Source organism: Sphaeramia orbicularis, chromosome 24, assembly GCF_902148855.1.
Source record: "Sphaeramia orbicularis chromosome 24, fSphaOr1.1, whole genome shotgun sequence".
NCBI lineage: Eukaryota > Metazoa > Chordata > Actinopteri > Kurtiformes > Apogonidae > Sphaeramia > Sphaeramia orbicularis.
Window position 1 is genome coordinate 24,574,248 of NC_043979.1, and position 26,990 is coordinate 24,601,237.

General features: G+C 37.8%; 2 protein-coding genes across 4 annotated transcripts; both read left to right on the forward strand.

Annotated features, from left to right (window-relative positions):
* Window positions 1-2,697: 2,697 nt before the first annotated feature.
* mtmr9 (myotubularin related protein 9) lies at window positions 2,698-15,392 on the forward strand. 2 transcript variants are annotated; one of them, XM_030128851.1, is made up of 11 exons: window positions 2,698-2,748; window positions 3,139-3,328; window positions 5,484-5,592; window positions 5,946-6,071; window positions 6,351-6,524; window positions 6,611-6,828; window positions 6,924-7,085; window positions 7,636-7,777; window positions 8,461-8,681; window positions 8,888-9,039; window positions 13,595-15,392. In XM_030128851.1, the coding sequence occupies exons 2-11, from the start codon at window positions 3,147-3,149 to the stop codon at window positions 13,756-13,758; spliced, it is 1,650 nt and encodes a 549-aa protein (XP_029984711.1). In that variant the 5' UTR covers window positions 2,698-2,748; window positions 3,139-3,146; the 3' UTR covers window positions 13,759-15,392. The 2 variants fall into 2 exon arrangements, with proteins under 2 accessions (XP_029984711.1, XP_029984710.1); XM_030128850.1 differs by having other exon boundaries at window positions 2,699-2,740.
* A 5,263-nt stretch (window positions 15,393-20,655) lies between these two features.
* On the forward strand, window positions 20,656-26,362 carry tdh (L-threonine dehydrogenase). 2 transcript variants are annotated; one of them, XM_030128792.1, is made up of 9 exons: window positions 20,656-20,812; window positions 22,497-22,690; window positions 23,068-23,110; window positions 23,271-23,341; window positions 23,958-24,107; window positions 24,189-24,361; window positions 24,499-24,589; window positions 24,922-25,191; window positions 25,287-26,362. In XM_030128792.1, the coding sequence occupies exons 2-9, from the start codon at window positions 22,504-22,506 to the stop codon at window positions 25,424-25,426; spliced, it is 1,125 nt and encodes a 374-aa protein (XP_029984652.1). In that variant the 5' UTR covers window positions 20,656-20,812; window positions 22,497-22,503; the 3' UTR covers window positions 25,427-26,362. The 2 variants fall into 2 exon arrangements, with proteins under 2 accessions (XP_029984652.1, XP_029984653.1); XM_030128793.1 differs by lacking the exon at window positions 20,656-20,812 and adding an exon at window positions 21,680-21,783.
* The last annotated feature ends 628 nt before the right edge of the window (window positions 26,363-26,990 follow it).

The following is a 26,990-nucleotide window of genomic DNA, read 5'->3' on the forward strand; positions in this document are numbered from 1 at the left end:
TTAAAATCTTTTTCTTTCCCATTTCCTTATAATGGGTGAAATTTCAAATGTCTTTAGCAGCAAAACCATTAATTGAATTCACACAAAATTGGGTTTGTAGATTGCCAGTGACCCAGAATCGATGTGATTACGTTTTGAGAAAAGTAGGCCAAAGTTAAAAATTTAAACATTAATTTTAATTTAAACATCTTTTTCTTCTTCCATTTACTTACAATGGGCAAAATTTCATTGTCTATAAAAACATCAATTTTGTTTCAATTTACTTCAGACTTGGTACATATATAGAGGCAGTTTATATGCTCACATCAGTACACACATAGACATGATGACATCAGCTGTATCGATGCCAAAATAAGCTACGATACGTGCAAGGGGCAGGGTTTGTTGTGCCTGACACCACTTGTTTAGTGTTTATTTGTACTGGGAGAAATATGTAGAAGAAATTATTGCCTCAGACCAAAGTATGTATAGCCTGGGGTAATCTTCAATGTCAGTCCCTAGCAGGGATTTTATGGTACATAAAACACAAAACAAAAACTGTGCTGAACAAATGCACAGTGCACTGGTAGACAAAACAAAGTAATTTACAATAAAACAACAGATCAAGAAAGAATAAGTTGTTCATGACACATTTAAAGCACAAAGGGTAACAGCTGAGTCAGTGAATAACTTAGTCTGTAATATCACCCCCTGAATTCTGGCATCTCATCTGCTGTTGTTTGCCTCAGTCACACATTATTTATCAGAGATGTTTGATTTTCTTCGCCCTCTGAGGGATATTTGTCTTTTTAGTGATCCATCATCCCAGAACCTTCAACTCAGCTGATGCACAGAGGAATCAACTCTGGCCTAGAGTTATTGTCTGCTAATCGTAACACGTAACATTACATTGCAAGGGTTTTACAGTAAGGTGCATTTAGCTTCCTGTAGACATTAACTTTAACCCAAAGTCCAGAGTTGCACTACAATAAATATTGTTAAAATGCCATTGAACTATAGCTTTGTTTATTTGATTTGAGTCATTGACTTCACACAGTGCAGATGGTGAAACGATGAGAGTGCTACTTCAATATATATAAATTAATTAATATATGACTAGATTATAATGTAGTTTAAACATGGTGATGCTGCAGACCTGAGGAAATCATAATTACAACATATTTGACCACCCCTGGACAAAAGAAATATGATTAATCCTTGACACATGTCTTGATTTTAAGATTAATTGTTCTTTAGTGCACGTGATTTTCATAATAAAAATACCCAAATAGCCAAATATGGAGAATGTGAGCCTTCTAATGGTACATAACAGGCCTATATTAGCAGATGTAAATATGTTTATGAGTTAATCAACATCATGTGGTGGTGCATGATCGTGCTTGGAATGGTCGCCGATGATCCAGTGGTTGTCCAGGGGCTAACTGTACACCACATACATACATAAACCGAACCCCATACAGTGACCCTAAAACAGCTGTTAACCCTCAAACTCAATGATTTATCTTGAAGAAACATCATCTGACTGATCTATTCCTGTTCAATTATTTTAACTAATGTAGCTTGTCTTCCAGACATTTTACCAAGGAAATTGCATGGCATTACCTTTTTAAATAATTAAAAATACCTTTAATTTTAGCTATACCAAACTTGATATGGGTGTGCTGTTTAAAAATAATTTTTTAAATAAGGTAATGCAATGGAGTTTTTTTTGTTTTTTTTTGGATGTTTGTTTACCTACATGTATGCCATCAAATCCTCAGTTAAGCTAATTATGGCTCTTAAGCATTTTTAGAATAATTTTATAAACCTTCCTTGACACAGAATTATCGATCCATTGAATAAAGGACAGAAATTCTCAAAAATGTTTTACTGTCGCCATCTAGTGGTGACCATCTCTCTCTAATATAATTACATGTTCCTCAAAAAGCGTGACAAACTATTTGATAAACTAAAGAAAAAAGGATAATAAACACCAAAGCACCCTGAAATAATGAATAGCTCTAGGTGCTTATATTTATAAAAGTAGCAAACGCAATCGGATTTATGCATATTGATTAATAAAAAATTCCATTTGTTATGTTTATTGACACATATTTTTCTGGCACCACTTACTTATTGTTTTTAATTTTTAATTTCGAATATAAAAAAACAACAACACCAATAAATAAATAAATAAATAAACGGGGGAAAAAAGACATTCGAAAAGGAGCAGGATAAAGTACAACTTATATATTCCCGCCCCCTTACCACATCTTTTTCTACTGATCACAATAGATAGATAGATAGATAGATAGATAGATAGATAGATAGATAGATAGATAGATAGATAGATAGATAGATAGAATTCACTTCAAACAAAAGTAGGCAAAAGAAATTCCAGATCCAAAGGAACACTGCAATATATTAAAATAAATCAACCAAAGAAGAAAACAAATATCATACAAATGTACAAAAATTTCACTGACTCTTCCACAACACTCAGTGTCCGAAAAGGAATAGCAAGATTTTTATTGATACCAACTCTCAGAATTTCGATTCTTTTTTTAAATGAAGAGCTATTAATAATAATAATAATAATAATAATAATAATAATAATAATAATAATAATAATAATAATAATAATAATAATAATAAAAGAATAAAATATATCGTGTATGGAAAGCAATCGGTCCGTCCTTTGTTTCCACTGGGAGTGTTTTTGGGGTTGCACCAGCTCGCCGACGGTCAGATAAACGCAGAGGTAATAAGGTAATTTTGAGATACATCAATAGACAGCGCTACCCATGGCAAGCTTTCATGTAGTTTGTTTACATTTATAGTATTCATGACGTTCTCACTGTTTGTGTGTAACCATAAACATTGAATTTGTTCTGTCAGTGTTCCTGTTTTGTGTCACTGTTCGCTGGCTAACGTTAGCCTCTTCATTTCCTGAAATGGGCTAACTTCAGCTAGCTGTCTGCTTGTTTCATCATTATAAGGTTAACGCTGTTCGACATCGTGTTGACGCATTTTTTTTAAAAAGCAGCTCAGTTCAATTAGAGTCAGTCTTAGCTGTAGGAAGGGTAACTAGTTACTCTAAGGCGTTGTCCAATCCATTTAAAAGACCTGCTCTCTGGTTTTCCTCTCCGTTTTGTGCAGATCAGGACATGGAGTTTGCAGAGCTGATAAAAACTCCCAGGGTCGATGGCGTTGTCCTACATCGACCTTTTCTGCCCACTGTGGAGGGGACATTGTGTCTGACAGGACATCACCTGATTCTCTCCTCCAGGCAGGACAACACAGAGGAACTGTGGCTGCTCCATTCAAACATAGACTCCATAGAAAAAAGGTGAGGCAGGGCATTCTGCTGCCAGAGACTGTGTGTATTTACACCTTTTTTTTTTTTTTTTTTTTCCCCCCTCAGCGGTGTTTGCAGGGGTCTTCTTGTTTACTTACAGAATCTGGTCCTCTGACTTAGGTCGCTGATTTTTGTTAAGTGTTTTTCCTTTATTAAAAAAGTGCAGCCAAAGTTGAAGTCTTTTGCTGAAACCGTTTAAGACAGTAAACACATAATAGTTACATATAATAGTAACATTGGACATGCATAAAGTTACTGAGCGATGGAAATGAACAGAAAGGAAAATCACAGATAAATCATTCAGTAATTTAAGAATTTTCTCAACAGAATAGGAACACTGGAATAATGCACTTTAAAATAATGTACCTTACAAACTCTGTAAAAATGCTAAATTATTAGAACATTTTGGGCTAAAATGAGTAAAACATAATGTAGAATCTGATAGCTCAACAATATTCTCATTATTTGTGCAACAGTCTGTTGAAGGCAAAATTAACCATTATTAACATACCATAAATCATGGGAACATTCAGTACAAAACAATGTGTCATACTGCATGACACCTCAATGACATCCACCAAACATTTTCTGAATGTTACTGTAATAATTTTTTTTTTCATTTCGTAATATTGTTCACAGGAACATTATTTGGAAAGATAAACATCCTTAATATGAGCTTTCAACATTTAACTATATTTGTTTCCCCATCAAACATAATTATGGCAGATGTTGACATAATGTTCTGTACTGGCTGGGACTTAGGCTAACAATTATGCCTGATACCAGAGGACTGTTATTGAAGCCTGACAAGACAGATATGTTCCTTATACTGTTTTCTGTCAGTGTGGTAACTTAATGGGTCAAGGTCAAATTAAATTGAAATGGCCATAGTTTGTTTAAAAATATGATCTTGTTTCAGGCTAAAGCACTTTATATGAAACAGAACCGAGCACAAGTTATTAAAAAAATACATGTAAAAGTTCTTAGATTACATACAGGTATAAATACACAAAACAGAGATTATGTTGTTTCTTCCTTTAAACTTCTCCATTGTCCAGGCCTTAACCCATTTTATAATCACATCCAACTGTGTGCAAAAACACCGTGGATTAATATTCAGCAACATAACATAACCAGTACCTTCTGAATGTCTAAACTAGAAAATGTAATTCATATTTTTGTCTCCTCAAGACTCATTTAACCATAATGTCCTATGTTTGGATGCTTGGATAACAGCCAGACCTCTATTCATCACTTTACAACTGTTGAAATGAGTGTACCATGAAGCCTGAAGCTGAAAGGCCTGTGTTATCTTCTCTGCACTGTCTCTCTGTTTGGTATTGAATTTTGATAGCCCTACATTCCCCCTGAGCTACAGCCTATTAGTGAACTTTAATCCGTATACTTCAGAGTCCCTGCAGACCTAGGATCAGGGGCTGCTAACCGTCTCTCCATCTGATTATAATCTTTTTTTGAAATAGTGCTTTGTCAATACTTAAAGCCTTGTATTAATATATTTGGCCTGGACTATGACCTCATCAACGTATCAATTACAAAAAAATTGTATAAGAAATGTTCTGTTATCTCAGGCTTCAATAGCACCTTCTTAATGTTTTGTGAGCATTGCATTGAGAATGTGTGTTATCGCATAACATTGTGGGAAGGTTTAATAAAAGAGCTACTAATCTCAGGTAGCATGTTCCCACAACACTGGCTTACAGTACCTATAACATTTTTTTAAATTTATTTTTTTAATTTTAACATTACATACTTGTGATTAGAGCTTATAGATGATGTTTGCTAATGCTGTGGGAACATTCCCTGTAAGTTGTTTAATGCATGAAGATAGAGTTTGCTATGATTAAGCTGACATTAATGTACAAATGGCACCTTTACACTTGACTCTGCTGCGTGAGAGGATGTGAAAGTGTTGTGGCAGGAAGTGTGAGACAAACTGAAAGATGTTGGAAAACAGTGTCATGAGCTGCAAATGGGTTTAAACATTTGCTGCAACAAAAAGAGGAGGTGTGATTAATAGCAAGTCATGTCTTTTTTGATGAGAAAATCTACATGCACCTGAGACCACTGAGCCTGTGTGTTAGTCCTATTTGACCCATCCTTTCTGTCTTGCTTACCTTGATTTCAGATTTGTTGGGTCTCTTGGAAGCATCATAGTCAAATGCAAAGACCTGAGGGTGATCCAGCTGGACATCCCTGGTATGGAGGAGTGTCTTAACATTGCCAGCTCCATTGAGGTAAAAAGAGGACCTTAAAAAAACTAAGATATTAAACAGGGAGATAAATATGTATTAGTAGGGAGATAAATATGTATTTTTAATCATATGTGATGGAGAGGGGGTGGAATTAAATAAGTTGCACTTCTTCCCATCTCTTCTCAGGCATGTAAATGAAACTATTGTGCTGTTCTTCTGTCTAAGATTGCCTTGATTGTTGATTTTTGCATTATTATTTATGTTTTGCTTGTTCATGTATATTGTTAAATTTCATTGCATGTCCGGAATAAATCACTAAATCAAATCAAAATCAAGAGGTTATTACAAACTGCTTTCATTATCTGTTGTTAAATTCCACCCAAAATCCTTTTTAGGCTCTGTCTACATTGGATTCCGTCTCCTTGATGTACCCTTTCTTCTACCGGCCAATGTTTGAAGTCATTGAAGATGGCTGGAATTCTTTCCTTCCAGAGGATGCTTTTAAAGATCTGGAATCCATGGTATGGCAAAAATGTGCAGTCCCCAGGTTTTACACCTAACTGAGGGAAAGATATTCCCGAAGTTGCTCTGAGACTTCCCCAAAATCACTCTTAAGCTTGGATTCCATATTAGAAATTGGGTTAGGAGTTAGTTAGTTATTCTGAAAATATCCTTCATCATTTCAGATATGAGAGAAATTGTACACACTCAGGGTTTGTGCACTACCATGAACGAAACAGAATAATAAATCTGGTATAGTCGATGTGGTCTAACACCTTCACTTTTATCTCTTTTATTAGACAGATGAGTGGAGACTGAGTGAAGTCAACAAGGACTTCAGTGTGTGTCCATCATATCCACCTCTAGTGGCTGTGCCCAAAGATATTGATGATGAGACACTAAGGAAAGTTGCAACGTTTCGACATGGTGGGCGTTTCCCAGTTCTCAGCTACTACCACAAAAAGAATGGCATGGTGAGCAAATCCTAAAATACTGTTGATGTGACATTTTTGAGTGGTCAGTTTGTATAAAATCCACTCACTTTGACTGTTCTTCTAAGGTCATGATGCGAGCGGGGCAACCTTTAACGGGCACAAATGGTCGGCGGTGCAAGGAAGATGAGAAGCTGATCAACGCCACTCTGCGGCCAGGAAAACGCGGCTACATCATTGATACACGCACTATCAATGTGGCCCAGCAGGCCAAAGCTCGAGGTGGAGGGATTGAGTCGGAGGCTAACTACCCCCAGTGGAGGAGGATCCACAAAGCCATTGAGAGGTCAGTGAAACACAAAACTTACATTAGTCCTTTTCTGTATTTAATTTTTTCATCTAAAATCTCACATTGTATTTACTTTTCCTAATTATTTTCAGGTCGAACGTCCTCCAGGAGAGCCTGATTAAGCTGGTTGAGGCATGTAATGACCAGTCACACAATATGGACCGATGGTTAAGCAAGCTAGAAGCGTCCAATTGGCAGACTCATGTCAAAGAGATCCTGACCACCGCCTGCCTGGCTGCCCAGTGTATTGACAGGTAATAATGTTGTACTTAATAGGATATGTATGTTTCTTAATAAAGTGATACACAGAGAGAAGCTGACTGAATACCAAAAGCCTCTGCTCATATATATGCATCCTTGAGATCATTTCTGAAGACTGTACAAGTATGTTAGGTCACACTTTTATTGGCATATTCTTAGCTAGTAATGTCATCTACGAACAAAAGCTAATCACAGGTGGTAGATGTGTCAGCACAATTCAAATGCTACTAAACCTAAAGCCATTACTTTCTGGGGAAAATTGGAAAACTAATTTGCATTAGACTGTTTCTCACAGCAGACATTTTGAATTAGTAGTATAATTACTTTAATGTGGAAATGCTGGATTTGTTTTAAGTGTGTCAGTTCTAGAGTTTTAGTTTGTTTGCTGATTCTCACACTGCTGTCGAACAACAGATCTGCCATTAATCTTCTTAGGATCATGTGTTGAGACGAGCCATAACTGTAAATTGAATATAATTTCTTTGGAACATGAAGGCAGTAGGTAATACTGTGACCGGCTGTAACTATTTCTAATCGTCTCAGGGAGGGAGCATCGGTGCTCGTTCACGGTACAGAAGGGACAGACACTACTCTCCAGGTTACCTCTTTGGCCCAGATCATCCTTGATCCATCCTGCAGGACCATCAGAGGTTTCCAGGGCCTTGTAGAGCGAGAATGGCTCCAGGTGAGCCTCTTTGTCCCTTTTGTTCTAACATCATACATTTTTATGTGTGTTCACACCTGGCATTAGAGCGTGTGTCTATGTACCTCAAGTCACCACTTAATGATAGTATCTTAGGTCCTGGTTGAGTATATACAAAAACAAGCTCATCTGGGCTGAAACATGGTCTAAGCTTTCATTACCTGCAGACATTTTGGATGCTGCTCAAGCTGACCAAGCTTAATGGGCTGGCTTTGTAAACCTTTCACAAATAGTAGTCTTACACTTACACACACACACACACACACACACACACACGTATGTCATCCAGTGTGTTTCAGGACACATTTGTTTTCACGTTGAAAAACAATTTGGCCTTATGCTGTCCAGACCACCTCCAAATGTGGTCTGAGTGATCTGATCTCAGCACAGCTCGAGTGCAATCACACGTCTCATTAGAGCTGTCCACTTGTGATCATGAAGAGCTTTGATGCACTGCACAGCTTCTGTTTCCTTTTGTAGATTACCTTCCTTGTTAAAATCCTGAAGTAAATTTAAGAACTTCTTTCTATGGTTGTACCATACATTTTTGTATTGTCACACTGAATGAAATTTAGGTTGTAGAAACACTTATTGCTCAAAAACTGGTGTTCACTGTTGTTTACATACAGCCAGAGTAATTAGGCATGATTTACGTGTCTACGCAGGCAGGTCATCCATTCCAGCAGCGCTGCGCCCAGTCGGCCTACTCCAACAGTAAACCTCGCCAAGAAGCTCCCGTTTTCCTGCTCTTCTTGGATTGTGTGTGGCAGATCCTTCGCCAGTTTCCGTGTTCCTTTGAGTTCAGTGAGAGCTATCTGGTACTTCTCTTTGAGCACGCCTATGCCTCTCAGTTTGGTACTTTCCTGGGCAACAGCGCCGCTGAGAGGTAAGTCTGCAGGTTGTTCCTCAGACAGTTACATGCTTTATTGCTGCCGTGACAATGTCATAAATATGCTATTGGTGAATATCATTGCTAATACACCCCTGACAACATTTATGGAAGTAAAAAGGGCCATTTCCTTTGTCGAAATTTTTTCTTATAAAAACCCACCTTTCCTTTTGATTAACCTAGCACCCCTCACTCTCTTTAAGAGCTAAACTGTCACTGCCTGAGAAGACAGTGTCTCTATGGTCGTGGGTGAATCGGCACCAGGAGATTGAGCGGCTAACCAATCCACTCTTTGAGGCCAACAGTCTTGTGATCTGGCCCTCTGTAGCCCCCCAGAGTCTGCTCCTGTGGGAAGGTAAGAAGCACAAAAGTGACTATGTATGATAGATAGCCAGTACATAGATGTAATATATATTACTATCATTATTATCATAATAATACTTTTTACTATAAGTAAAAAGTATTATTATGATATTAATGCCTGAAAGCTGAAAAAAGATGGTTGCTTGCCTAAACTTTAGAATATTGTGATGGGGAATCAGTTTAATGACAGATGTAATACCAAGTTTTTAAAACAAAGGGCATTTTTATTCTCGGAAATGTCATTGTACTTTTAGAATGTAAACCCCTTTTTATGTATTTGGCTGTAACCATTCAGCCTGAGCATACTTTCCTATATCTGTCATGTTTAACGGTTTTCTTCCAGTATATTAGTGCTTCGTAATCTATGTGATGTTTCATTATGTTGGTTGTTTGTCCAGGACAACAGAGAAAAATTAGCTTCTCTGCTAAATCTGGTGCGTCCATCTTGTTCTTTGCAACTAATGCTAATACACACTGTCCTGTAACTAAATAAATAAATACTAAATTAAAAGAAATGTAAACTTTCCTTAAGCAGCCACCTAATATTTCTTAGTTTGATTTTGTCATTTGGAATTGATGTTAGATTTTGTCCTCAAGTAGACATCAAGCAGGCCACACGTCTGACAAAAATCTTAAAATGTCTAATGCCTGTCTTTGCATGTCATCCAGTATGACTGTGTTCTGTACTCAGAACATGACAAGTGGTTTCTTATTAAAATTGCAGGCTTTACTCAGGTTTTGGATCAGTAAACCTGTAACCTAAAACCAGTTCTAAGTGAAATTTCACCATCAGAGGGCACCCTTGTTATCATGATTCATGCCACTGATAAACTGACCTCATGAGATTACTTAATAATACTGCGAACAAATTTAATACCATTTATATTTTATTACAGTGTTACATAAGTTGCAAAAAAAGCATGCACATATGTGTGCGTTATTTTCTTTCCTGTCCAGGTTTATGACCTTTCGACCCCTTACGCAACATCTGAACATAGCAAACTATTGCAGTGTACAAACAGAATACATGGTGGGGACTGGTGAAACATGAGATTTGGTCTGTCATTCTGTAACACTGCAACTGCTTTTAGTGGTGAACATCCTCCTCTGATGATCTGGATCATGAAAATGTAACACCAAGAAAAGGTCGGACTCAGCATGTAGGTTCATATGACTCATTTGGCTTTCAGACCCTTCGTATTTTTAACATTGCTCAAATACCTTTGACTTCCCTGTGATGTATTTGGACTGCAAAGTTTGCACACAAGGTATATCCCTGTCACCTGAGAACCTGTATGCCGGATAGCTAACAACTCGGTAGTAGTTATCAGATTGCAGGCACACTAATACTACTGTTTGGCACACTCTTGAGCTGTATGGCAGCATTCTTACTGAACATGTGTGTATTTTTGTCACATTTTGCAAAATTCTACTAGATGATGTCTCTGTAAATGATGTTATATAATGTGAGGTTGCGTTTTGATTCTCATTTTCAAAGATTTTGTACTTTGTTGTGTTTGTAGTAAATACCAAAACATTGCCTAAAAAACAAGTAGTGGCACACATTTGTGATAGGGGTGCCTCTGGCTGATTTACTGCAATCAAAAAAATGAGTCAAGTGAGATCAGTGACCTCTTTTCTCTCTTACCGTCACGTTTCTGCCCTTGAGGATGAAATGTAACCTCATTCCAACAGTGTGTCAGTGAGAGTATGTAAGGCCGCTTCCACAGCGTTCCACTCTCTGATTTTGAGAACAGTTTATGCTGAGCTCAGCCACTCCCTGAATGTCTGAGGTGGTCTCATTCCATGCCAGCTCTCCTAGAATTAAAACTAGAATTTAACAGGAATATTTCTGATAAGTTCATAGGATTTTGGAAAATCCTGTAGCTAAACTGCAAGTACTGTTTTAGTACTGAATAGTATGTGTTTGTGTTAAAATTCGCAATGAGCATCCTAAGAATGCTAAGAATAGTATGTAACAATTTAATAGTACCTTTCGTAAAACCAAATTTTGAGTCAGTGTAGAAAAAGTCTAGTCCTTTTGTATTTGGTCCCCCATATAAAGCTAACTGCCTCAGATCTCGCTAATTATAGCTTTGGAACTAATAACCAAGCCTTTTACTGGCTGCACTGTGGTGACATTAAAAACACTGAAGCAAGTCTAGCTTAATCCCAAATGAAACAAGTTTGGTTGCAATACTGCAAAATGAATTGCAACACACTTACTTACTGGCTGATGATGTCAAATTGCAAAATAACAAACACAGTATGAGATCATGTAGTTTTCAACAAACCAAGCCGTTATGAGACATAATTGTAAATTTCCCAGTTAAATGAAAAATAGGCTCAGGAGTCGTAATCAATTTGGAACAGAGCTGCAAGGACTTCAAGTACCTTTCACATGAATTTGCCTCAAGAAATGAGGATTTCATAGGTACACTATGCAACATTCCTCCCTTGTGTTTGTAGATTTAATGTTTAAACATGGAGAAACAGAAACATGTCTCTTATAATAGTTATTTGCTTGGAAAGAAGGAGGAAGTCAATTTTAATTATTTTGATTATAGTGGCGCTAACATTTTATAGTGTTTTATATGGCTATAAAGCAGTCGCCATTCATAAAGAAGGGAGGAGGGAGGGGTCCAGACAGAGTATGGGTCATAAGGTTCACATGTTCCTGTATATGTGGGGCCCCTTCCTGCTTTAATCTGCGCAGCCACGACTCCATTCTATATGATTGTAGTGTGAGAACTGACGCGGGCACGTGAAATGCCCGAAACATCCTGCTTATGTAGCTCTTTCAGTGAACATGATGTATACGGTGAACCACTAAGAACACGCCCAGGGACACACAGATACACTAATCCAAATTCTGCATAACTGCACCATCAAAGCACACATAAGACTCATGTTTGGATACCTGAGAATGTCACTGTTCTGTAATTTTGGCTTTAGAGGCCATTACCTCCACCAAGGAGGTTATGTTTTTGCTGGAGTTGGTTTGTCTGTCTGTTTGTCTGTCTGTCTGTCCATATGCAAGATAACTCAAAAAGTTATAGATGGATTTGGATGAAAATTTCAGGAAATGTTGATACTGGCACAAGGAACAAATGATTAAATTTTGGTGGTGATCGGGGGTGGGGTGGGGGGGCACTGATCTGCCTTGGCGGAGGTCCGCTCTCTGAGTGCTTTTCTAGTTTGTTCTGATGTACTTGTATTTTGTAAGTTTAATGTTTGATGGTGGGTCATAATGAATGTTCATTTTGGGATGATAGTTGTATCAATAGTTGTATTTATAAGGTTGAATCTAGCGTAAAATCATGTTTTGGTTAACTAACAAGTAAAAAATAAGACTTCACCTAATCGGATTGTCATTTACAAAATATTTAACATATCCGCAACAACATATGGATAAAACAGTTTATCTATTCAAAATAATATTATAAGGTGATGTGGAAATGGGAGTAAAATGTTCAGGTATATTCATTTGTGTGCAAAAGCCATTGGAAATTCTTAAGGGTTTTTTGTTTGTTTGTTTTGTTGGCTCTCCAGAAAATTGTTTTGGGAAACACTGATCTAAATCAATATGATGCAAAATTTGTACCAAAATAATACATATACAACAAAATATTTGTGATGGTAAATATTTAGAGAGGTGGATCTTATTTGCTGGAATCTAGAGCTTTTACTTTGAAACAAGCTTGTGTCATTGCACCTCTTTGAACTCCATGTGGCCTGCATGTTACCTCAGAGGTATGAGGTGGATTCCAGTCACACAAATAATTGTCATACTAGTGTTTCCCGTATTAGTCACTCAACTTCCTTTGACAAGTTCCTCCACCTAAATTTTAACTCCAGCTGTTGTGGAGTATGACTGTACTGTTTGTTCACACAGTCAGTATATATTATATGACTAGTGTTTTGATATTTCAGGTTCCTTCCTGCTGATGTTTCCATACCATACAAAAGTGTCAAACATACGACCAAAGGGTCCAATCCGGCCCGTGGGATGAATTTGCCAATTGCAAAAATTACACTGAAGATATTCAATGTTAGAATAATAACCCACAAATGATGACAAGTCCAAATTTTCTTCTTGGTTTAATCAAAAAAAAAAAAAAAAAGTAAAGTTACACAATGAAAACGTTTATATTTACAAACTATCCTTTCACAATAAAATGTGAATAATCTGCACAAATATGAACAACCTCAAATATCTTAAGAATTTGAACAATATTATACCTATTACTACATGTTTTGTGCATTTGTAGATTCACTGTAAGTTGTGTTAATAATTAGCGGAGACATAACATTGTTGAAATTACACTTATTTTTCTTTAGAAATTTCTGGTTGTAGATGGTTGTTCAGGTTATTCACATTTTCATAATGCAATTTTATCTTTTTCCACACTACAACAAACACAAAAAAATGGGATTGGGTTCTATGTGGCCCCTGAACTAAAACCAGTTTGACACCCCTGCCATAAAATTAGAATAAGAGAAATAATTTCCTTGTACTTGACTGCTTGTACTGCCCTCTCTTGCAGGAGTGTTTCTTCGCTGGAACCGCTCCTCGAAGTGTTTGGACGAGGCCTACGAGGAGATGGTTCATATAATTGAGTACAACAAGGAGCTTCAGAACAAAGTGAACAGTCTTCGCAGGCAGCTGGCTCAGCTCGAAACTGAAGACCCTCTGCTACAAACACCATAGAGAGCCAATGAAAGAGAGAAAGGGAGATTCGCAGAATAAAAGAAAAGGGCAGATTATTAGAAAACCATGAAATACAGATCAGGTGAATGGCAGGCAGATTGGAGGCTTTTTCTAGGATCAAATTATCTTCAGACATATGAGAATACGTAATCTTGCATGCACTCTCGTATACGTTTTCTCTGTGTGTGGTCATATGTTTTTGTGGGCATTGTTTTCATTCAGCAGTTGGATGTCTGCTTACTCCAGGGTTCATATTCTTACAGTTCTTATTGCTGAATGTATACGCACTGCAGGGTATCTATGGCAACATATAGGGTGCTATAAGTGACTCTGCGGCACGCTGAGATGAGATGATATAATCGGCGTAGGCAGGGTCAACACCTACTCTACTGTACAGCGAGAGGGGAGGCTACTTTAATATGCATCTGACCAAAGTTATCTGGCTTCTGGCGCTGTTGTCACATTGACATTCCAGTAAAAAAGCATAAAAAAATGAAGAAAATTACACCAATAGTTTATGTAATCCAATGTCAATGTCTAGTCACATTTGTTTCCATGTTGAATTTGGTCATATTTGAGAAGTAAACAAGTAAAATAAATGTAAGAGTAAAAGATAAAGGTGACGGTCAGCAGTGCAAGCGAGGCTACGATTTCTTAAAAAGTGAAAGTGAAGCAGGTTATTGCTTAAAAGACAAATGTACAGTATATTTTGTCAATATAAGTTGAATTCAAGTGCAGTTTTTAACAAAATGCGTATCTTATGTTTTGTAGTTAATGAGCCAAAACTAATGCATTTTAGTTACTTTATGTGTGTATATATGTATCTATGGAGTCGATTTACTATACTACAGTATAGCTATATATAACTCTATAATTATAAGTTTTGTAATTAGTTATTTTTGCTGTATTACCTTAACATTGCCATATTTGATGATAAATCACTTTAATGTTTGAGGTACAAACATTCCAATATATCAAACTAATGTAAAGTAATATGAACAGACACTTTAGTCATGGGGCGCAAAGTCTGCGTATTTGATGACAGGCAGCAGTGCATCATGGGAATGTTCCCTTCACTGTCAATAAGTTGCATCCAAAATAATATCTCATGTCAACAACAACACAGCAAAGGCAGTTTAAAAAATGTCGGCCTCTCAAACCTTTAAATACACTGTCACTAACAAACCCGTTGGACAGATTCACAGTGAAATACTTTGGCTAAAAACCTGTTCACAGTTCATCTGGGTACTGTTCATTTTGTTTGTCTGAGCACAACAAAGTGTTTTAATATTTTCGTTGATCTGCTTTGCTTTGAGAATAATGTAATAATCACACTAAACTAAAGTAATTGTTGCCACTACGTTTAACTGCTTTATTAATGAAAAGTTTACACATATTGCAAATCTGCACTATATACATTGCACCCCAAAAAATATCCAGAGCGTACATGAATGGAATGAAGAGTGGAGTGATGAACAGTTATATGTATTTCCTTTGTTTGTTTGCTTTTTTTTTTTATCATGCATCAGATTGTCTTTAAATGATTATTTTTTGCAATGCCTTACTGTTGAAGAATTCATAATGAAAAGATTTAAGTTTGTGTATCACTGCTGATTAAATGTCTGTATTTGTTCTGAAGTTTACATGTGTTTTTAATGTTTTGAAGCCATTATGTAGCACAAAGCCTTTCTAATTACTGCTTTAGATCGGATATGGACAGAGAATTCTATGTTAGTTTACCCTGAGAGCCAACAGAGAAGTATTCTGTCCTTTTTTGAAGTTTAGCATCTAGGTGCATATACATTTTTGTCTTTTATGTCATTCACTTAATATTTTCCACCTGTTGATTTTGATGTCTTTGCACTTTCTTGTCCTCATTTTCGTTCTTCTGTCTTTTAAGACTGAAATCTCTCCTACATTTCACATGGTTTTGCTGAGATCAGCTTATATGAACTGTTCTTATATCTTAACTGGGAAAATGAATTCATAAGAGTAACACAAAGTACACATCTTTCAATTGTACAGTTTTACAAATCAGGATTTTAAGTCATTTGGTTCTTCCCAAGGTCTTTAAATCTAACTTCAAGTATAAAACAGACTCATTTGTACCATTTTTTAAATCAATAATAATAATAATTATTATATTTATAAAGCACTTTCATTGAACGGAGTCTCAAAGAGCTACAGAAAAAAGAAAGTCTTACATTAAAACATAAAATACTCAATTAAAAAGTAGTATTTTAACAAAACTGAAGCCAAACTAGAAAATCAGTGTGTGAAAAAATACATCCTCACACTGCTTCCCTAGGAATTAAGAGGGTAAGTAGCAGCCAGGTGCTGCTAAGCAAATGGCCTTGATTTATCACCCAGCAAGTGTAAACACCTCTGTAAAAGCAGGAGTTGCTGCAGTTTAATAGGTTGGGGTGTTTAGGTGCATGGTAACACAAGGCCAAGATGGAAAGAAATCAGCAATGTTCTTAAGCAGTTGTGGGTAACTATAAATCTGGGTGGAGTTCTGAGGCCATTTCTAACCAATCTGAATTCCATCATTCAACCATGAGAGCCATTATTGACAAGTAGCCATCCTTTATAGAGGTTGAAATTAAACAAAATTTCCCCCAAGGTCAGACTGCTGCTCAGAAAAATTGCAAAAAAAAAACTGAGAGTGATATGTGAAGTTGTTAAAAGTAGCTGTTAAATATCAAACGTTCAGTTAAACCATTAGGTTAGAAAAGTCCCGCTAGAAAACGACTGAACAAGTGGTGCCAGGCACAACAAACCCCGCCCCTCACACGTATTTCGACCTTTATAAGTAAATGGGAAGATTTTAAAAATTCATACAAAATTTGAGCTTTGACCTATTGTTCCTAAAATGTAATGAGATCCATTCTGGGTCACTAACAATTTATAAAAGTCAATTTGATATGAATTCATCCAAAATTTTTGCTGCTACAGACATTTGAAATTTCACCCACTATAAGTAAACAGGGGGATTTTTTTTTTTTTAAGAATTCATAAAAAATTGGAACTTTGATATACTTTTCCCAAAATGTCATGAGATCCATTCTGGGTCACTGGCAATCTATAAACCAAATTTGGTGTGAATTCAACCAATAGTTTTGCTGCTAGAGTGTTAACAATCAAACAAAGAAACAAACCGAACCAAAAACAATACCCCTTGCCTCCCCTTCGGGGGGGCGGGGTAATGAGTATGGTTTGTTTGAAAGGGTTGCCAAGAGAAAGCCTCTTCACTCTAAAAAGAACATGACAACACAGCTTAGGTTTGCAAAGTTGCATCTGAACAAACCTCAAAAGTTGTAGACAGTATTTGACAAAAACCAAACACAGCGTATCAGCACAAACACCTCGAACCAGGTGTCAAGCACAGTAGTGAATGGGTGATGATTCAGGCTGGTTTTGTAGCCTCAGGACCTTGTTGTCATTAAGTCCATGTACTCCTCTGTACACCAGAATATTCCACGGTCAAATGTCCATCTGCCCTTCAGCTAAAGATTGGATGAAATTGGGTCATGCAACGGGGCAATGATCCCAAGCGCACCAGCAAATCTACGACAGACACTCTGAAATAAAAATCAAGGCCCAATCAAAGTCCAGATGTTAACCTGAATATAATGCTGCCGGGGACGTTTAGAGATCTGTGCATAAACAAGTATGTTCAAAGTGTTGTGGCCTAAGGTGTCTCTACAAGATATTGAATCATGGGGTGTACTTACTATAGGTCTGTTTTTTTCTTGATTATTGTTAAATAAACAATGGGACATGTATTTAATTTTAGAACCTGGTAAAGACCAGGTGGTTTTTATCATGTCCTGATACATAAAACCTTAGCTGAAAGACGGTGTACGTTCTTTTACTTGTTCTTTTGTATTTCATTCTAACAGTGATCAGCGACCCAATACAAACAGCTACAGTTCATGACCCATTTTCTCTCCTAACCCTACTGTTGGAAAGGCACCTCTAAGTCACATTTCGACGTAAACAAAGTAAGTGATGTTGAACCTGAACAAGGCCTGGACAGACTTGACGTCACTGAATACTGATGCAGCAGCAGTTTCATTTATAGCCAGAGCATAGAATTGAATTTTCCCATACCTTGCCCCCATATGGTGTGTCCAAGGATCATTAAGCAACACCCTTGGCACCTTAAATAATATGTTGCTCTCCCTCTGACGGATGCATCATCTGATGGAGTGAAATAAATAGCCAAGCATCAGCTGCTTTGCAGGGGCATGTGACAGGAGCAGTGTTTACACTGGTACAGTTCAGCCATCAGCCCGCTCTCCGTTTTAACAAGGTCCTACATCTGTCAACACCCAAATTCCATGGATAACTGCAAAGTCAAGGAACAATGGAGAATTAATGCCCAGACTAGATGGAATGTGTTTAGATCTCTTTCTCGAGCCATATTTTAGTGTCAATACATTGTTGTATCCTTCAGACTAAGTATGTTGATCCTGAGCACATTTTGTGTAAACCACTAAAAGCCTCCTTTTTTGATTTATAGGAATAAAATGTGTTTATCTGATGTAATAGTACTGCCTACATTCTGTGCTATGATTAGAACTAGTTTCACTGCATTAGCTCAAGTTATCAATTATCTTTCTGTTGAGTGGAGGCCATGTGTTACCCAAGTTTACATGAAAATGAGTGCACAATGTGTGTCATCTACACTTTCCCCCAAATATCCTGTTTTTGATCTTTATCATCATCATTCCAAGTGTGTCAGTTTGCACATTGACTTGTTTTTGAGTAGGTTCCCTTCTGGCAGTGACGTGCATGGGGGTGTGTGTGTGTGTCCGCCACTCACTGGTTGGCAAAAACCTTGGATCCCACCCACTGCTCATTCCACTCAGAGATTTGCCACCCTGTTTGGTCTAACCCTATCTACTGCAAACAAATCTCAAAGTCAAACATAGGGTGTGTTCATGCTCACATCCTGTCGATTCCTGATAAACATGAACAGATTCTGTCACAGTCAAAATAAAGATGCTATAGTTTCACTGCTCATTCTTATTGGTATCACAGATACTTTCACTGGTCTGATGTTCACTACATTCAGTGACTTCATTCAACATTTTTGCTTCAGGTGAAGTTCAGCTACTTGAACAACATGCCTTGGTGGTCTATCTATAGACACGTGAGTTCAATCAGTTCAGGAGGTCATCCCCACTGCCTGGTACTAGGTCATGGAACACTTTGTTGCAGTATAATGTGCAGAGGTGTCAAGTAATGAAGTACAAATACTGTGTTACTTTACTTAAGTAGAAATTTTGGTTATCTATACTTTACTGGAGTAATTATTTTTCAGCTGACTTTTAACTTCTACTCCTTACATTTTCAATTTTCTGTACTTTCTACTCTTGTTACTTGTTACTCCTGTTTAATTTCAGCTTGTTTTCATTCCAGCTTGTCGTTGTTCAAATAATAACAAAAAAACTATCCACATAAATGGCGCCATCCGGATAGAGTGAATTTGATCGTGGTTGGATGAGAAGTATAAACATAGACCATTGTGACACCCTATTGGTTTGTACACGATCCATCCCACCTGACTTTTTGCACCATTCCAATACTTATATTCAACTAGTCTTCACAACTTCTGATCCGTGAAACACATGTTAATGCTCAGTAGCACACATATATGGTTCTTTAATACATTTGCATTTGACTAAAATGCATTCATTTTCAATGGGCATATATGTGGCTGGAACAGGTAGCCTAGTGCATCCCAAATGTGTCAATATTAACATTTTAATATAACATTATAGTCATTATGGCCTTTAGACAAATGCTTTTTGATGAGGTGGGGTAGTGCACTATGGGCCCCTGTGAAACCACCTAAGCTTTTGTCCTAATGGCATTTTTTCCCCCTTACATTTACTTTTATACTTTAAGTAGTTTTGAAACCAGTACTTTTACACTTTTACTTTAGTAAAAAGCTTGAGTTGATACTTCAACTTCTACAGAAGTAATTTTAAACTCTAGTATCTATACTTCTACCTGAGTAATGAATGGAATACTTTTGACACCTCTGACAATGATCCCATGAAATCTGCAATTCTGCATCATATTACAAATATCACATCTGTATTAACATTCACAGGTAATATTAAGGAGCAGTTGTTGGATCTTGGAGGTGTAAACCTTCACTGTAAGATTAGGACAGTACATGCAAAAGAAAATCATAAAAACACATATTCTGGTTGTTTAGTCTAGTTTAGTCTAATACTCTGCAGAGCACATTGTAAGAAAAAAATGTAATTGGGGCTTCTCAAAATCAGATTTACTTTTTCCCATAGATATACAATTTCAGGTATAAATGCTGCCGTATGTAAAATAGATGTAATTCTATTTACTTGAGGCTATATCCAAGCTTATATCTGATTAAATAGGGAGACATTTGAAGATTTTCACACAATCACTGAACTAATTTGAGAAAATTTGGTTTATAAAGGTTTAAGAAAAATAGTGGACAAACCACATGTTATCAGTTTGCATGTAAAATTGTGATATTAGAAATTGTAATGTGTATTTACAATCTATACATCCAACGATCAGATGATTAATCGACTAAATTATCGTTACTGATCACATGAACACCGAACATGCATTTTTCCTTTTTTTTTTGCGTCTTGTATTCCTCAGATTGTCCTCAATGTTCTACTGTATCATAAGGTTTACACCCACGGTCACAGTGATCCGTGGACATGTCAGCGTTGAATGGAGCCACGCACAGACCGCCCGTGGACTGGTGCCGGGTGTCCGTGACGTAGAAAGTGGGAGGGGTCTATGAGGGAGGACCGATGACCGCACCTTCGACAGTCCACCAATCGGAGAGAAAGCCGGCTTCCCCTTAAACCAGACGGCCGCTAATATATAGCCTGAAGAAGCAGCTGATGCAACACTGGACGAAGATAACACAGACATCACGTCGGATCCCCGTGGGTTATAAGATCAGCTCAGAAAGAAGAAGCATCTCAGTCTAAAAGCAGCCAAACAGGATTTACACTGATCTGCACCTAACCATTTACTGGTAAGTGGAATGCTTTGCTTTTATTTGCAGAACACCTTCCAGATTTAGAAACTCAAATCAGTTAAGATAATGCATTTGAGCAGTTTTTATTATAAATTTATTACATATGCATCGTCTATCCAATATGTCTTCTGCGACCACGTGCCGCCTCCTTTAAATTTCAGTATTTCACCCTATCTGAGTTGTCACAGATAGTGTTTTTTTTTTCTCAACCAAATAATTTTGGTCAAGTCGTGTTCATTTGTTCATGATCTGTCTGCTTTGTATTAATAGTAATTTGACATCTGCCGTTATAGTGATGTATAAGCCCAGGCCGTGCGTCAAAGCAGCTTCACGCCGGCGTTTGGATGACTGCATCTCATAGATCCACTCCTTTATTTTTTTTTTATTTTTAATGAATTAATTTAAAAATAATTTACCAATCGATCAGAAAACGGTGCTACTCTTATAATACGCGTGGCAAAGCAGGCGCACAAAACGATAATCGACGAGCAGGTTTAAGAAGGAAGTTGAAGACAGTGACGCACTGCATCCGCTCCAAAAGAGGGGGGCAACCAGACTAAACTCAGAACCCCATGTTACACAACTGGAGTGAGTGGTGTGCACTGGAAAACGACACTGGTAACGCATGAGGCGATGGCAGAAGGTTAAAGAGAAAAAAGAAGATAAAAATGTGGAAACATGAATGAAGAGGGAGAGCAGTAGTTCTTATTGATGCCTCATCTGTTATTTTCTTTATTAAAATAGTATGAGGCTTGTTTGATAAACTTCTCAAGTGTTGCATCTAGTACTTGAAGTTTCTCCAAAACCGTGTCTCTGGCTGTCAACCTGATCTTGGCTCTGTTGTCGTCTGTTAGTGCACGGTACAGTACGCCCTCTGCTCCTGATTGGCTCTTGTTAAAGGCAGGGCTGTATAAAAACTCTCACGTTACACTTTTCCTTCCTTTTTTTGGAAGCCCTCCGCACCCTCGGTAAGTACACTTACAAAATGATAAGTCGCGAAAAAAAAAAAAAAAAATCTTATGAATGCAAAGCAGTAGAAGTGCTTTAATCAAATGTTTCAATCGGATTAAATTAGTCCTGTGTTGGAGTTTGTTACTAGTATTTGCACCAAAAGATGCTGTGGTTGCGCTGACTTTTTGTGATCTGTCGACTACAGGCTTTTTTTTTCTCGTGCAATTCGATCCAAAGTTTTTCTCACATCCTTTGTGTAAATGAATGGAGTTTCTTACATTGTTAGGCGTTGCTGTGATAATCTCTGCGCCTGGTTGGAAACAATAGGCTGTCATTTGCATTAACATTGGACTACGTGTCCTCTCTGCAGGCCCCTTCTGCTAACTCGGAGATCTTTTTTCTTAAAAAAAAAAAAAAAAAAAAAAATCCCAAAAGATCTGCAGCTCTTCGGTGCACTTTTAGTCCTCTTGTCCTGTGTCTGTTAGCGCCTGAGGTCTGGAAAGGAGCCCGATGGTCTTCACGCATAACTTATGCCTTTGCCAAAACATGCACTGAAAGAGGCCACCAGATGAAGGCAGTCAAATAATGAGAATATGTGAAATCAGACCCTGAAGTGCCTTTCATTCACTTTAATAATGGGATTCCATTCATATTGCCCTGGCATACCAAATTTCACTGATGCCCATAGAATTAGAGGGTAAATGTACTTTTTTATTTTGATTTTTTGCAGATACATCATGCCTGTCATCAGAAGCCTCAGCAAAGTGGCCAAGCAGGCCCTGCTCAGCACCCCAGGGTGCGGATGTCAGCCACTAACAGTGGCTGTCCGCAGCATCAGCTTTTCCCCTCGACAGGTGACATCTGATGCCAGCTTCCACTCAGTGTCCTTCTCAGAAACAGATCATCCCAAGGTGCTCATCACAGGTAAGCAGCACCTGTGCTTGGTTTTTCAGTTTTATGTACAGAACAGCTCTAAAAACGTGACAGCAGTTTTAAAATGCATTGTATCTTAGATGAGGTCTTTGAAGGTGTGAGTTGGTACAAAATGTACCCTGCAGGGACACAACAGCAGCAGGGTTTCTAACAAACTTGGCACCGAAAGTAGAATTATATGCCAGCTGAAACAAAAGTGTAGGCGTCAAATGCTTTGACCTTTTTTCTTATGGCCCACTCTCCTTCCTAGTTACTTGAGTCTCCATAGAAACCAGCACTAAGGATAATTAACTGCTGCTGATTTAATGTGAAATGTGCCATGTCCTCTGATGACATGTCTTGTTTTTGTTTCTCTTTGTCTATTTCAGGTGGCCTGGGACAGCTTGGTGTGGGGCTCGCCAAGTTGTTGAGGTAAAAATACTTGATAGACTAACACATTATCCTTAGAGGAAATTAATCATTTTGTACTTTTGGCAGAGGCCCATTATCACTTAAAGTAAATGGTCCATGACCATGAGTGTTATTCTCATTCATATTTACTTATGTGTAAATATTAACTCTGCTTTTACAGGAAGAGATTTGGAAAGAATAATGTCATTCTGTCTGACATCAGGAAGCCTTCAAGTAATGTGTATCACAGTGGTGAGTCACGCTACTCTTGAACATCTTCTGATATTTAAAATAAAACTGAAAATCATTACTTCATACTTTAAAGAGGATAAGAGAGGAGACATTATATTTTATCTGCCATGACATTGAACCATAGGGACAGCCTTGGTGTTATTAGATAAAGGGAGGTTGTGTTGCACATAAGTCAATGTACAACTAATAATGAAACCGTAAAAAAAGTCACACAGTTGGGTAATATAAAACAGACAAATGTCTAGTATATTGCCAAATATAGGAACTTGTGCTGTTGCAGCAGAAACTTCTGGAGGCACATTGATTATCTGATAAATGCTGTTGCTAAATCCCTCCAGATCTATGTTTGTGACATACTCTGGCCTTGTCATGCTCATGTTCAGTAATCAGGTGTCTAAAGACGTAATGAATGTACCAGCTGATAGTTGGTAGATGTAAACAAAATGGAATATTGATTAGTGGTTGCATCAGGGCTGACTTTGTACTGATGTATGAGGTTAAAAAACTCTATGTAACATGAGAAAAAACACCACATCTAAATTGTTTTAGGTTTATATGCTTTAAATTGTAGTTGTCAAACATTTCTAACTTTCTTTGTCATTTCTGTGTGTATCAGGGCCATTCATCTACTCAGACATCCTGGACTACAAGAACCTGCGTGAAATTGTGGTGAACAACCGCATCACTTGGCTGGTTCATTACAGTGCTCTCCTCAGTGCTGTGGGAGAGGCCAATGTGGCGCTGGCACGCTCTGTTAACATCACAGGTATGCACACTTTTCACTTCTTAATTACACTTCAGTTTTTCCTCCTAGATTCAGAGCTTACCGTGTCTACTTTCTTCTCAGGACTCCACAACATCTTGGACATCGCTGCAGAGCATGGTTTGCGTCTGTTTGTCCCCAGCACCATTGGTGCCTTTGGTCCCACTTCCCCCCGCAACCCCACACCAGATCTCTGTGTGCAGAGACCTCGCACCATCTATGGTGTCTCCAAAGTCCATGCTGAGCTGATGGGAGAGGTGAGATCTCTGATTTACTATATTTACTTAAAATGAAGACAACACTACCAAATTTTGCTTCATTTTCTTATCATTCCATTTCTTTCTGTATTGCACAAACTTCCCTCAGTAATCAACTCATTTCTGCTCTGTAATAGTACTACCACCACCGCTATGGGCTGGATTTCCGCTGTCTCCGCTACCCAGGCATCATCTCCGCTGACTCCATGCCAGGAGGTGGCACAACAGGTGAGAGCATTGAAATATCATCTCACTGAAACTCAGATCATATACAAGGTTTCAGTTTTAATGGACATCTATTTCTGTAACCTCATGTCATGTCACAAGTTTGTTATGCAACAGCCGTATTGGAGAAACCAGTTAAGACTCGTTGTATTTTTAGGCCTGCAGATAACTTGTCGCACCATTTCCATATTTTCACTCATCAGGACAGCCACTGCACTGTTTTCACCACATGTTTTTGTTACAGTACACATAGTATAATTAGGATTTTTCAATGTTAAATACTTGTACTTTGTATGTCTAAGCCTTCTGTTTCCTGACTTTCTGTTTCTGATCAGATTATGCCGTGCAGATTTTCCATGACGCCATCAAATCTGGCAAATTTGAATGCAACTTGAAGCCTGATACACGGTTGCCCATGATGTACATCGACGACTGCCTGCGGGCTACCCTGGAAGTGATGGAGGCGCCGGCTGACACTCTGAGCATGAGGACCTATAACATCAACGCCATGAGCTTCACTCCTGAGGAACTCAGCCAGGAGCTCCAGAAGCAGATGCCTGAGCTCGAGGTCACATATGACGTTGACCCTGTCAGACAGGCCATTGGTAGGTCACCTTTTTATTGATGATGCCAGCTATCAAAAAGCAGCCTTTGAACCTTTTTTTTAAGTAAACCATGTGTCTTGTATTTGTCTTTTCAGCTGACAGTTGGCCAATGAACTTTGATGACTCCAACGCACGGAGAGACTGGGGATGGAAGCACGACTATGACCTCCCGGAGCTTGTCCAGACCATGCTTAACTTCTTTGGCGCAGAAACACGCATGGCTCGTGCTAACTGAGCGTGCACAACATCAGAGTTTTGTACATAGGTAAAGACTGACCAAAGAGAATAGAGAAACATGGCCTGTACATAGTCGTTCTCTCACTTCTCTCTGTAAATCAGAAGGGCTCTGCTTGCCTGGCACAAGGCTACTGTGTCTCCAGAATGTAAAGGTCATTGTGGGCTAGACAATCCCCCCCCTGCTCTTGTCTATCTGCCCCTGCTTTGCACTCTTTTTCCCTTTTTCCTGTTTGGAGATTTGGGTGAAGAGCGGTCGGCCTGTCGGTAGAAGGTTCTCAGCAGTATCAGGGGTAAACAACGTGGCCTAATTTGTTCAGATGAAATGGAAAATGACTTGCATGGTGATGAACTGTGCAGTTTTGCCAGGGTTACAAGGCAAAAATCATGTTGGCAAATAGGGAATGTCACTTTACTAGTTTTTCTTTGGAAATCTCAATCAATCAGGGCTTTTTTCCAAGGACTCTTATAATCAGGTTTTCATTCCTAAGGCTAAAACAATTCAGGATTGAAGGATTAATGATATGCAAGATGTGCACTTTGATGCACTTTTGACAGATTTGCATCTTAGAATTACTGACAAAGTCTAATCTCTTGTGAGGCCAGGTTCTGATACAGTGCATCTGTATTTAGAGCAGTGCAGAGCGATTATTCTTAAGAACTGTTCTTTTCTTTATTCCATATTTCATTATTTATTCTGTCTGGTGTTACATGTACGGGGGGCAATTCTGAACTTTGTTTTTAAGTGTCCCTGTCCATTTTTATGTTATATTTGTTTTACACTGTGGGATTATTTTTGACACAAAAGGAAAATACCACCTTTACTATCACCCATGCACGTATGTGTACTTCAGCATTCTGTAAATGGAATGTATGGTTTCTATGTGAATGTCACAATCTTTCAATCGTACAAGCTTTGACAATAAATCTTTTCAATACATCTCTTGCTGCTGAGTTGTCATTTTCATATATTTGTAACTTGAGGAGATGTTTGATGTTGAACCGGTCCATCTAGACTCATGCTTTTTGGAACAGATTGAAGCTTGTCAAGTCTGAGTGCAGAAAAGATACAAGAATTTAGAGGTGTGTTTTATTTATCGTTTTTGGCAGGTCATATAGGCTGTAAATGGTAGCATTTCACGTGTCTAAACTCGTAAGTGCCACAAGGCAAAATGATAATAAGAAGAGCTGAGAATATCCAGCTATCAAAGCAAAAATATTTATGAACTTGTCACATCTCTTATGAAACTTTCTTTTTTTCTCTCGTGCAGTGTAAGGTTTTATTGCATTGTTCAATAGCTAGTATATTATTTTTAATGGCTATATAATATTAAATGTTAGATTTAAGCCTTAAGTATCTTACACACATTTCAATTGTTTTGATCAAATTTACTCTATCTTTCTCAAACTACAAGAAATTACAATAGTGGCGTAAAACTATGGGGAAAAAACATGACATTTTTATGTCTTTTCTTTCTGCATTGCCGTTTATTGCATTATTTGTTTGTTATCATGTATTTACAGTGTTTTGCATAATGATGTAAATGTCTGTCTTGTGTGGAAGA

What these genes read in the sequence shown, in the direction of transcription:
- mtmr9 (XM_030128851.1), top strand. Translation starts at nt 3,147, where the DNA reads ATGGAGTTTGCAGAGCTGATAAAAACTCCCAGGGTCGATGGCGTTGTC. An exon ending in ATAGACTCCATAGAAAAAAG is followed by an intron (nt 3,329 to 5,483) that starts GTGAGGCAGGGC and finishes CCTTGATTTCAG; the next exon opens with ATTTGTTGGGTCTCTTGGAA. An exon ending in ACCACAAAAAGAATGGCATG is followed by an intron (nt 6,525 to 6,610) that starts GTGAGCAAATCC and finishes TGTTCTTCTAAG; the next exon opens with GTCATGATGCGAGCGGGGCA.
- tdh (XM_030128792.1), top strand. Translation starts at nt 22,504, where the DNA reads ATGCCTGTCATCAGAAGCCTCAGCAAAGTGGCCAAGCAGGCCCTGCTC. An exon ending in GCCAGGAGGTGGCACAACAG is followed by an intron (nt 24,590 to 24,921) that starts GTGAGAGCATTG and finishes GTTTCTGATCAG; the next exon opens with ATTATGCCGTGCAGATTTTC. An exon ending in CCCTGTCAGACAGGCCATTG is followed by an intron (nt 25,192 to 25,286) that starts GTAGGTCACCTT and finishes TTGTCTTTTCAG; the next exon opens with CTGACAGTTGGCCAATGAAC.